Genomic DNA, 12858 nt, shown 5'->3' with positions numbered 1-12858 from the left:
CCAGTTTGCTCTCAGCTCTCCGTGTCCAGGCTGGGCTGCCAAGGAGCCACTGTGGTAGGCAGGGCTCTCCCCTTCTATCTCCTCCCCCACCACAGGATGTGTGTGCAGCCTCAGTGGCTTTGTGACAGCCCAGCCTAGACCAACCTGGGCCCAGGAAGCCAGGAGCAATCCAGGTGCGCAGCTTTCGTGGTCCCAGCCTGAGCCACAGAGGGCTGGGAAGGGCTTGGCCTCTCTACCCCACCCTCAGCAGCACCTATGGGCCAGCCCAGCTCAACCCCAGCCCCAGGCGAGGTGGGCGGATGGTGGGGCCAGGCTGGGTCACAGGGGCAGGGCCCTTCCCAGCCAGAGGTGGGGCTTGGGCTGGGGCCCTGGGAGCTGTGAGCCCAGATTGCTCCCACCTCCCCACACCCAGGCCAGGCTGGGTTGTCAGAGAGGGCTTTTCCCCTTCGCCTCCTCCCCCACCGCAGAGCTGGGGGGGGGCAGAGGGGGCGCTCAGTGTGATTTGAAGGCTAGAGGGGCACAGCACTGGGCCCCGCTGTGGGGTGAGAGGGGAAAATGGGCTGCTGTAGGGCAAGGGTAGAAAAACTGTACTCTCTGGTCCCCGCGCCCAGGCTATCAGGGAGCAACTGAGGCAAGAAGGGCTCTCCTCCTCCTCCTCTGCTGCAGGGCCAGCAGGGGTGGGGAGGGGTCCAGCCATGCCCCTGCTCTCACTGCTTGACTTTTTGGAGTCAGCCAGCAGCCACACTCCCTTTCCCTCAGTCTGAAAAGCCTGGTAATGGCTGCTTTCCCCTGCCCCCCACCCCATTCCAGGCACATGGGCTACGGGGGAAGGGGGGGGGGGTGTTTAAACCCCTCCCCAGTCATACTCAGGCATGCCAGGCCTGGCCATTCCCCCCCACAAGCTCAGCTTCCCTCAACCACTGTGGAAAGGAAAGGAGGGCTGCTCTAGCGCCCCTTGGCTTCTGGCCTGAGCCACTGTAGGCATGTGCCTCCAATCCCGGAATCAAAAGTGAATGAACGTCTATCCACTTGCAAATCAGTTCAATCTACGTAGGTTAGACTAACCTGCAAAAATTTAATCAATTCAGTCACAGGCTTTTTGAATGTCTGTTCTTAGCCCCAGAGACCCTCATTATCTACAGCAGTGGTCACCAATCAGTCAATCCTGATCAACAGGTTGATCCTGGAGCCTCTTTTGGTTGATCCTGGGCTGGGGGAGAGCTGGGAGTGCGTGCATGCACACTCCCCACCCCAGCAGATCAATCTGTGTGGGAGGAAAAGGGGGGGGGGATTAAAGCCCAGGGGGCTCCCCCCCATTTCTGCGGGAGTGGAAGCAGCAGAGGCAGCTGCCACTGCACCTCAAGCCCCACTGCAAGCTGGCCACGTCCAGATGCAGCTCAGCTCAGCAGCAGGGACTCATATAGGGGCAGCCCCGGCTCAGCTGAGTCTGGTTGTCCAGGGACACATGGGGGTGGCTCTTGCCACTGGGGAGTCTGGCAGAGGCCCCAGGGGTCCATTCTCCTCCCCTGCCTGTGCTCTGGGTGCAGCAGGCAGCCTGCAGCAGCAGCTGCCTCATCCCAAGCACAGATGGGGGTGGGGCACAGGTCCCTGGAGCCTCCGCCGGGCTGTACCCAACGGCAGATGTCCCTCATCACGTGCCCCTGGACAGCCAGATCTTCCCAGACCTGCCAGGCCAGGGACCGATACTACTTCTGTGCCACAGCAGCCAGACAAACATAGCATCAGGCCCCGGCCCGACCAGGTCTGGGACTCTCCACGGTCTAGGGACGGCGGCGGCATGCACGCGGGCGCACGACGATGACGACTCCAGTTGCTGGGCGCAGCCCAGTGGAGGCCCCGGGGGCCATTCCACCCCCCCCACACAAACTGCTCAGGATCAAGCGGCAGCTGCAGGCTGCCTGCTGCACCCTGAGCACAGGTGGGGGAAGGGAACAGATCCCTGGGGCCTCTGCCGGGCTGCACCCAGCAGCAAGCCCCCCTCCCCCCCCCCCCCCCCCCCGTGCTCCTAGATCGTGAAGAATCCCAGACCCAGCTGGGCTGGGGCCCAATCTCACTTCTGTGCCACAGCTGCACTGAGCCATGCCTGCCTGGCAGGCAGACAAACATGGCATTGGGCCCCAGCGTGGCCAGGTCTGGAAGTCTCTGTGGTCCAGGGGTGTATGGGGGGTGCTTCTGCCACTGGGCGCAGCCCAGCAGAGACCTTGGGGGCCCATGCCCTCACCCCCCACCTGTGCTCCAGGTGCAGCAGGCAGCCCGGAGCAGCTTCCTCCCAGAGCACAGGTGGGGGGAGGGGGAGCGGGCCCACAAAATGGTTGGAGACCACTGATCTACAGCAAAGCCCGCTCCAACACAAAAAGGTACAGTAGGGTTAGATCTTAAGGAAACCTGCCCCTAATCAGCTATGGCACAAGTACTGCTGCCTACTCCCAACTGCCTTATTTTCAAACAGCTGCAAGGCACAAGACTAAAAATCATCAACTAAGTGCTAAATTTACATTGCATAAGACAGTTAAATAGCTTTGTTTGATCACGTAGGTAAATGTGAACTGGACAATGCGATTAAAATGTTTACTCTTTGTTTTTAACACCTCAAAAAAACATTTGCAGTGATTTCTGGAATGCTTAAGTGCGCTCTGGCGGCTCTTTAGGGAGAAATCAAAAAAGGATTGAGAGAGACTAGGAGCTATCAGTACTATTTGATACAGGAAGGGCAGAAGAGCAGTCATTTGCATGTTTTTTGGACTTCTCGCTTTGTTAGAAGCAACCATCACTTGTGTAATAATAAAAGTCAAGCTATGATTTATTAAATGCATTAAAATATACACAGGAAAAGGAGGAAAGGAAATTGTACCGCAAAGTTCAAGAACGTTTTTCAGCCTGGAAAAGGAATGCTAGATCTGTCAAAATGTAGAATAGCTAACAAGGTAGCCAGCAGACAAATGCTACAAGAAGAAACCATGAAAGCAAGTAACACTTCCACAGATAATCAGAGCCGTGAAGAACTGAAACAAAAGGCTTTTCCAAGCTCTATTCTACCCTGTGGTGTCAATTGAGGAATATTCTCTACCTCTACAGCATACATCCAAGTGCTTTGTCCAGGTAAGTGTTTTTTATTATAGCTCCAGCTGCAATACCTAGGATCCTTCTGTCTTAGAAAGGAAAGACACCCTTATCAAGTTAATGCCTTTTGGATTTTATATTAGGGAGTATCAAAAGTTAATTTTAACCTACAGTATGAAACATGACAGAAGACCAATGACTGCGGATAACACCAAGCTGGGTGGAGTAGTAAATATGCTGGAGGGTAGGGCCAGGATTCAGATAGACCTAGACAAATTGGAGAACTGAACCAAAAGAAATCTCATGAAGTTCAGTAAGGACAAGTGCAAAGCCCTGCACTTAAGACAAAACAATCCCACGCACTGGTACAGGCTGGGGACTGACTGGTTAAGCAGTGGCTCTATAGAAAAGGACCTGGGGGTTACAGCAGAAAATAAACTGAATAAGCCAAAAACGTGCCCTTGTTGCACAGAAGGCTAATGGCATGCTGGGCTGCATTAATAGGAACACTGCCAGCAGACTGAGGGAAGTGATTATTCCCCTCTGTTAGGCACTGGTGAGGCCACATCTGAAGTAGTGTCTCCAGCTTTGGGCCCTCCACTAAAGAAAGCATGTGGACAAATTGGAGATAGTCCAGCTGAGGACAATGAAAATGGTTAGAGGACTGGGGCACATGACTTCTGAGGAGAGGCTGAGGGAACTGGGCTCATTTAGTCTGGAGAAGAGAAAACAGAGGGGACTTAATAAGAACTTTCAACTATCTGGAGGGTGGTGGCCAGGAAGATGGATCTAGGCTGTTCTCAGCAGTGGCAGATGACAGAACAAGGAGCAACAATCTCAAGTTACAGCAAGAGAAGTTTAGGTTAGATAGTAGGAAAAACTCTCTCACTAGGAAGATGGTGAAGCACTGGAACAAGCTACCCAAAGAGGCTCTAGTAAAAACTTCTAAGGTTGGAGATAAAACACAGCTAGACAAAGCTGTAGCTGGGATGACATAGCTGGGGATGGCACTGCTTTGAGCAGGTGGTTGAACTAGATGACCTCTTGAGGTCCCTTCCAACCCTAATTTTCTATGATTCTAAATTGGACAGTTTGGACTTCAATATGAACCAGGAAAAGCAAGAGCCAGAAAATACATAATCCATGTTTTGACCGGTTAGTGGATCTGTTATCTGTCCTTCACAGTGCACTTCTTTCCCATTCAATCTCAGAGAGATTTCCCTATTATTCTGAGTTATTTACATACCAATATCGACACTCAAAATTATGAGCAGCAAAACTCAAAATCATGCAAAATTATGAAGCTACTTTATATGGCTGGGGGATGGGTGTGGGGGGCTATGGGTGTGTGTATGGGGTCCGAAGCCCATGGAGGGGGGTTGCCCACAAGGGGGTCTGAAGCAAGGGGAGGGGGGACCCTGGCAGTCCCTGGCAGGATGCCCAATCTGACCAGGGTCGGCACGGAGCCGCCTCAGGCCCAGGGTGCGCTCCTGCCCGAGCACAGCCCCAGCGGCAGTGGGCTCACCCCACCCTCACTATAGCAACAGCAGTTGCAGGCAGTCCAGGCTGGGGGCAGCTACTTCAGCCCTGGCCTTAGCCCAGGCCCAAACTTCTCCGCTTACTTCCTCAGTGGGTCCCAGGTGGTCCTGACCCACCCCAAGCACAAGGATGCCAGACAGCCCCACTGTGGCCCAGCGCTGCCTTCCCCAAACCTCTGGCACTGCCAGCCCAGCTGCTCGGGGCCCTGGATGGGGATGGGGGTGGGAGTGCCCTTTCCCCCACACCCCTCTCCTGCTACAGCCATCTGGAACCTGCATCCTGCTGGGACCCACACAAAGCCACCACGGTGGGGCTGCCTGGCACCCTCAGGCCCCATGGCTCAGGCTCAGGGCAGGTCGGGATTGTCTGGGAGCTCTGGCATGAGCTGCCTCCAGGCCCCCTGGCCCAGGCCCCCAGGGAGTGGCAGCAACAGTGGCCCCACACCCTGTGCCCCCACAGAGGCAGCCACTGCAGGCAGGCAGGGGCAAGATGCCCACGGAGCTACCTCCTGCAGCCCCCGGTCCATGCCACACTGCACACCCATCCCCAGCCCAGTGCCACTGAAACCCAAGCCACACCCAGCGCCACCACCAGTGCTGGACAAAACCAGTGCTCTCCTCTCTGCGCAACCCAGGCTCCTGCCAGGACCTGCACAGAGCTGCTGGACCTGCTGAGTCCTGGTAGAGGCCCAGGCAGTGCAGAGAGAAAGCGACAACTCTGCCCAGCTTGGTGGTAGCACTGGGGTTTGGAGTCTCAGGTAGCACTGGGCTGGGGCCGGGCATGTGGCATGGTGCAGGTCAGGGGCTGCAGGAGGTTGCTCCACAGGAATCCCAACCTTGCCTGCTGGCAGCGGCTACCTCTGTGGGGGCACAGGGCACAGGACCATTGCTGCCACTCCCCAGGACTGGGGATATGCAGGGACCTGTGGGCCTGGAAGCAGCTCATGCCAGAGCTCCCAGGCAGGCCCAACCCACCCTGAGCCTGAGCCGTGGGGTCCAAGAGTGCCAGGCAGCCCCACCACAGCTCACAACCACCTTCCCCAAGCCCCCGGCACTGCCAGCCCGGCTGCTCAAGGCCCTGGGTGGGGGTTGTGCATGGGTGCAAACCCCCTTCCCTCCCCTTCCTGCTGCAGCTGCTGGAGCCTGCACCCAGGCTGTTGTACAACTGTACTGCACTGCCACTACTGCCCCGTGAAGCAGCAGTAATGGCAGCAGGGCAGGGCAGCCCAGGCACAAGCTCCAAAACCACGTGCACAATTACTGGTTAAAAAAAATTAACGCATTCATTTGTTCTTGCGTTAATCATACACGTTAACGGCAACCAATAGTCCTAATTTTTAGCTTTAGCACCTCACACTCTGACAGTCAGTACCACAACCCCCATGTTTTTCAAAGGCTACTTTCCTGCATAAATTGGTACCGCCACACTACCTATATTAGGATCTCCCACGCTACATTATGGAAATATTACAGAAAGGAAACCATGGAGACAGCTATGCTTTAAAGCATCAGTAGTGAGCTGAGTACTTACTAGATTGCTTCACTTTTCTGTAAACAACAAACACGACAATCCCTATAAGGAACAATGCGACTGCAGCTCCAATCACTATTCCAGTCAGCTGTGGAAGAAGGTTATGAAAAAAAGTAATGTAAAGGTTTTTTAAAAATGTGGTTTGGCCTACAGCAGCTACAAGAATATTAAACAAAATATTTGAGGACTAGGTCAGAGCACATGGGTGACTGGTGCCTCCTGAGTCAGGGGGGACACTTGCTCCCCCCAACGGCCAGTCAGCAACTGGGGGGGGAGGGGGGAGGGGCACAGCCTCTGCAGTTGATTGCACCTGTCAGAGGGTGCACCAGAGCTCTCAGCATGTTCTCACTCCCGTGCACCATCTACGCGTCACCACTGTCAGAGCAAATTCAGAGATGTTTCTTTGAAAACAAGAAGCAACCCAACTACAATAGAATCTGAAGTACCCCACTTTTTCATTTAAACTGTTCCCCAATGTACCTCCCAAACATTCAGCTCTGAGATTTTATGTCACTTATCACAGTCCGATGAACTGATCCACTAGACTAGTGTTTCTCAACCTGTAGGTTGTGACCCAAAAGTGGGTCACAAGAATATTTGAAAGGGTTGTGAACAATCACAACAATACGTCGGAAAGCATGGATTTCCCTTTGCAGACTGGTAGCCTTCCAGCCTGCAAGGGGCTGCGGGGCGTGGGATGCAGAGGGCACCATGTGCATCTGCACATGCATGTGGCAGCCAGGCAGGGTGGAGAGCAGCTCCCTGCAGGCAAGTCCACAGGGTGGGGGGGTCATAGATAACATGTCGGAGGGGAGACAGAGGGGACACAGATTTGTGCAGGCATGGGGCTGCAGTCCATGGGGTCCCAGTCTATGGCCCCTTTACCTATGAGGGGCACCAGCATGGCTGGGGGTCAGGAGTGAGGGGCACTGGCAGAGCCAGGGGAATGTGGGTCAGGACTGGCCATCAATGTTTACAAATGGGTCCTGGTACAAAAAAAGGTTCAGATCCACTGCACTAACTGGACAGCACACAAGCAAAACCAAAAACCAAAACTGAAATCCTGTCTTATGTATTGCAGTACAATCCAAGATCACAGAGTGCACACAAGTTTAGACTGAGCCTCAGGAGAAGGCCTGGAATAAGGAGGAAGGGATAAGCCACTTATATACACACACACACACACACACTTTACCTTCCATCTACTCAATGAAAGCTGTACATTACCATAGTGGTCTGCATTTGGTCTTCTACAAACTGAAGAACTCGTGTTCGTAGATCTATGCCTATAGGAAGTCTAGCCTAAAGCCAAAAAGAAAAGTAATAGTTAGCCACTGAAGGAGAAAGATCTTGACAATGACAATGAAAGCTCTTTAGAAGAGCAAAAACAAATTTACTGTCTCCATATCTGGTGCATGCATAGATGAATGTATGTATTCAATTTATGTAGTGCAATTCCCTTATATTTACATAGTATCTTTCTTTTATCCACCCAGACTGTAAAGAAAGGATCCAATCCTACAATTTCTTATTCATTCATTTCTGCTTATAAGTATTTCAAGACAGAGTACTTCCATACTGAAAAAGAAAGTGAAAGAGATGAATGCACTTACCCAGAGAATGCATTTATCTGAACTTAAAATGCACAGAGCTAAATGAGCACATAGCCCTATCAGTGCTGTGATACTGGCACCCCAAAACCAGCTGTTACTGCTGGGATTACTATTAGAAACCTTGAAAAAGAGAGGGGATGAAGCTAATCAGGTTCCCATCTGCCATCATTTTCCAAGCTTCTAACATCAGCCCTTTGAAAGATACTTCCCCTTCACCTTCTCTGGCTCAGTTAGGGGGAGCACAAATAGTTACAAAATGGATGGTTACAGTTTACTAGAGTACAATAAAGTTACAATGTAGGCAGTGGATAAAAGATGTCATGTACTTAAATGCTTTGTGGACTTAACAGATATGCCAGCAGTTCCCAACCTTGGGTTCATGACCCCATTTGGGGTAGCGGGTCATGACAATAAAAAAGGGGTTGCAAAGACTGTCACAGATTTTCTCCTTCAAAGGAGACAAATGCCAGAAATGGTGGGTTCCCCTTGCAGGCTGACAGAGTTGCAGCCTGCAAGGGGCTGCTTGTGGCTGGAGGGAGTAGGAGGAGGATGATGAGGCAGGGGGCGCCACGTGCATGCACGCACACATACGCGTGGCAGTCAGGCATCATGGAAAGCAGCTCCCACAGCTCCCTCCAGATAGGTCTATGGGGCAGGGGGAGGGCAGACTGAGAACCTCATGGCAAGGGAGGGAAGAAGTGGGGTAGGCCCAGGGCTCTGGGTGCTGCCCAGTCAGGGCCATGCATGGGGCCCAGGGCCAGGCCAGGGATGCAGGGCCCAGCTGAGGGAGGATGGAGCCACAGGTGGCTTGGCTCCCCACCACTGTGTGCACACCCAAGGAGAAGGGCATGAGGGGGCACATGCTCCCAGATTCATGCATGGGGTGGGGGCAGATGCAGATTGCCTGCTGTGGGCTCATGGCTCCCCACCCTGCTGCCCTCCCCCTGGATCATCCACAACAAAGCACGGTGGGGAGGCTCAGTGCAGCTGCTGGGAGCCCTGCGTCAGCTGTGCTGCCATAGCAAGGCAGCCTTTGCCCACCCAACAGCAGCAGGGGGCACAACTCTGCAGTATAGCCACTGCCGCTTCTGGGCAGGCAGGGGGCACCTCGCCATGGCAGTGTGAGTGCTGTGGAGCTCCTATCAACAGCACAGAGCCGTCCGGCCCCCTGGGCTGCAGAGGGCTCCAGAGGGAGGGTAGCAGGGCGGGAGCCCTGAGCCCACAATGGGCAGCCTGCATCCTCCCCACCCCACAGTCTCCGCTCTAGCCATGCCACCCACAGAAGAGAAGCAGGGGATGCGGGGGGGAGGATGGAGACAGGCTCTCCACTCTGCTCTGGCCACATCAACTACTATCTCCCATGAGCAGAGGCCAGGGCTTGAGCGCTGCTGGGCAGGGGGCTGCAGACCCAGGCCCTGGTCCCATAACCCTGGCAGCTGGGAGCCCCCTCCAAAGGGCTGGGGGGGTGGGGCGGCAGGAGACTGCAGATCACAAGTGAAGGGCACCAACAGGGCTGGGGGAGGGGAGGGGAGGGGAGGGGAGGGGTCCTATGGATTGCAAGTGAGGTGTCGTGCTGAGAAAATGGGGTCATGCTGAGGAAAAGGTTGGGAAGCACTGAGCTATGCAGAGGATGGGACGTTGTTGCAAAGTAAGCAACAGGTACAAAACCAGGCCTGGCACTGCATTATGCAATTAAGCAAATTATGTGTGTATCCAGTATGCATATAAATAGGGTACACTGTAACAGCTTCCATCAACCCCCAAACCAGAAACAGAACAGAAGATAAAAAACAAAGCTAAACAGTTCCTTCCTCCCCATAATCCTGGGCAAACAGAGGCTTTGCAGGGTCCCTTGATGGCATAACCAATAGATCTGAGCTAGCTTGGTCCTGCACATGAGAAGTAAGTTGCAAGTCCTTCACCCCCTGCCCCCCAAGAGAATGTTATGTCAACAACCAGCTCCTTGCTTTCTAAACCAAGGGGCCTGAAGCACAAGCCCTGTGCTGACTGCAATTATGGCCACTTAAGAGAGAAGAGATGTAGGACCAAGAATCAGGATCCAAGGGATTTATAGTCAACAACCACCTTAAGCTGAGCTCCAAACCAACAGGAGGCAAGCAGAACACTGAGATCATGTACTCTGACCAAGCAAGGCTACTTAATAAGCACTGGGGTTGGTATCTGGGTCAATTTAATCAGTGTCCCTACCCAGAGGGCACTGCAAGGTAGCAATCTGATCTTGACATGACAGAGATACAGAGCAGCGTATATGTGGCTACACCTAAAAGAAACACCAACACGAGTTCTGAGGCAGACCTAGATGAAGAAAAGCTTTCCTGGACACTGGTGCTCCATGTTTTGGATAGAATCACGGATCCAATAACATCCTGGGATGGCAGACCCTAGTACCCAATAGCATAATCAACACTCCTGATAAAGTTAATGGGAGATTTGAGAATGTACAGACCTTAAGGGTTAAACCCTGTATAACAAGAAATCAATTAACTTAACACTGAAGGATACCGGGGGAGAAAAAACTCTGAACTGGGCAAATGCTAGATTAAGGCAACTCTCAAAGCAGCAAACCCCAGATACTGAATGCAGGGACAGAAGGAAAGGTGATGGTTCCCAGCCAACAAGTCCAGTGTGTTCCTTGACTGTCTTTCATGCCTCTTCTGGGCAGCTGCTGGGGAAACGGAGTCAACTGTCTCATGAATGTCAGTCTGCTGCAGCTTGGCAAAGCTCTGAGAAGCACTGTGGATGCTGGAACTGTGTCTATAGGCTCATGCAGACAGACACTTTCCAAAGGTGGACTTAATCAAAGCATTCTTCACAACCATGTCCATGATCACTCAAATGTCCTTTAAATACAACTTTGCAGCATTCCCAAGCTCAAAGGAAAGCATCCTACTCTCTATAGAGGCAAAGGGACTGTGTTCCCCTGCCAGATCATTCACAGATTCAATATATCTGTCTACATTTAACAATTGGGTTATTCCACCTTGGAATTATTATACGCTAAATCTCAGACTCTGTGTTTTTCCCATTATTCTTTCATTACAGGCATCAATTCTTGTTTCACATGAGGAAGTGTTCCAGGATTACATCAAAGACTTCATAAGCACATGAAACTTGGAGTAAAATGACATACAATACTGAGCCACTGCAGCCAATGAAAGGATTTTCCTGCAGAGACTAAATTAAACCTATTGTTCCAAGTCTGTTTCAAAGCTGCAAGACATCAGGGAATTTTGTTCCTCTTAAGTATAAATAGTGGTGATGCAAAAAAAAAAAAGGAAGTTTGCCCAGATTGCATAGTGACAAACACATGTAATACTACTAAATAATAAACACATTTCCTTTTGGAATAGGTATATGGTACTTAGTGGCCTCACAGTTTCACTTAAAAATAATAGTCTGTACCGTTATAACACCTTTTTTCCAAGAATATCAACAGTCTTCACCAGGAATCTTGATAATTTGCTTGGGACCTGGGCCATGGTCCATCTCTTAGGTGATTAATATACACAAGGAAATACATGCTGATGCAAGTTAACTAACAATTTAAAACCCTAGCATAGACAGGTTGAAGTTTAACAGGCTAGCCAATAAAAGTAAACCCTTTCTCTTGATTTGGGTCCCAAAAAGAGAAGACATCCATGGTTAGCAGTTTGTAGAAGAATACATTTGTACTCTGCCGTATATATGAGTTAAAAAAACAAGCAAACTAGTCTTTCAGCACCAGAAAAGGGACTGAATCTTAAGGGTGATCTGAAAGGGAAAAAACCTATCTGTGGGATTCTTCATGGATGCAGCAGAATTAATTATTCTCCAGATAGAGAAAGATGTCTCATTTATCTCATTTTTCCCATGAGGGACTATTCACGAAATGAAAAACTAGAAAGGCCACTACCAGAACAGCAAATATGGAGAGCCTATTCTATGCAAGAACACTAAAAGAACTTGGCTTGTTACTCTAGCAAAATGACAGCCAAGACAGGGTAGGATTGCTCTCCATAAACACACCAGTAGGATAAACACCAAGGACGGAGAAGGACTAAATGACAAATGCTGACACAAAAATGAATGGGTATAAATTGGTCATGAACAAAAGTAGGCTGAAAGGCAGAAGGTAATTTCTAATCCTGAGAAGAGTAAGGTTGTGGAAAAGCCTTCTAACGGGTATAGTAAGAAAAAGGATAAACCTGAAATTTGACACTCCTGTGCATGACATCCAAATAAGGAAACTAGGTAAGTGTGGTCTAGAGCAGGGGTTCTCAATCCCCAGGCAGCACAAGGTTGGGCCCACCCTTACCTGTCTTCCGGTTGGAAAGTCTGGTCGCGGTCAGCTGTGACCGCTGGGCCGCTGTTTGGCGGGCCATGGCCACTTCCAGGTAGAGGTTTGCCAGGCTGCGGCATAAAAAACTTTGGGAACCCCTGGTCTAGAGGAAAGTACAGTAAAGGTGGATACATAACTGCTCTAAAAATAAGACTTCTATATTGCTGGCATAATGAACCTAGACCAAAAGAAGAACCAGCATGATTCAAAGTCACTGGTGCAAGAAAGCTGCATGGACACCACAAATGTGTCACACTGACCCAGAGACCTTATTGATCCTTGCTGATCAAACCATACTATCCATTTACCTGTTCTCCTGGACAATAAGCTGATATTAAGGATGTGTACAGATCCAGCCATTACTGCTCAAGATAGTGAATACTGATTACATAGACATGTATAATGCCATATATTCCTGCTATCAGTGAATAGAAAGAAGAAACTTTTAAGTGAAAAATTCCTTTGGCCTCACTCATCCAGTTCCTGGGGAAAGATTGGAAGAAAAAGAAGAAATCTAGATCCTCAAGGGAAAGAAAAGCTCTTGCATGGTGCTTGTGCCAATGATGATAGTAGGCAAGCATCTCCAACAAATGAACACGAGTAAAGACTGGAGTTGTGTGGACAGTCTCTCCAGACACAAGCAGGGAGACAGTAATGTCATACAGACCTGAAAGTGTGGGTAGTCCTTCAGGATGCAAAGGGAACAACAGTGACATCATAAAAACCTGAGATATGCAGACAAGTCTTAAAAGACCA

At 50.9% G+C, this 12858-nt stretch overlaps 1 protein-coding gene across 10 annotated transcripts in view; it reads right to left on the bottom strand.

Annotated features, from left to right (window-relative positions):
* The window catches only part of PNPLA7 (patatin like phospholipase domain containing 7), a 280484-nt gene that overhangs the window by 240631 nt on the left and 26995 nt on the right, over positions 1-12858 (bottom strand). For 8 of the 10 annotated variants that reach the window (XM_059715482.1, XM_059715474.1, XM_059715475.1 and 5 more), the window contains 2 exons: positions 7378-7452; positions 6151-6238 (listed from right to left, as the gene is read on the bottom strand). In XM_059715482.1, the coding sequence (XP_059571465.1) occupies positions 6151-6238; positions 7378-7452 (163 nt within the window). The remainder of the gene's footprint in view (positions 1-6150; positions 6239-7377; positions 7453-12858) is intronic. The other 2 variants (XM_059715483.1, XM_059715484.1) reach the window with 1 other exon arrangement.

This window comes from Alligator mississippiensis, chromosome 12, assembly GCF_030867095.1.
Source record: "Alligator mississippiensis isolate rAllMis1 chromosome 12, rAllMis1, whole genome shotgun sequence".
NCBI lineage: Eukaryota > Metazoa > Chordata > Crocodylia > Alligatoridae > Alligator > Alligator mississippiensis.
Note: the sequence above shows the minus strand (reverse complement) of the source record. Positions and strands in the feature narration are given on the sequence as shown.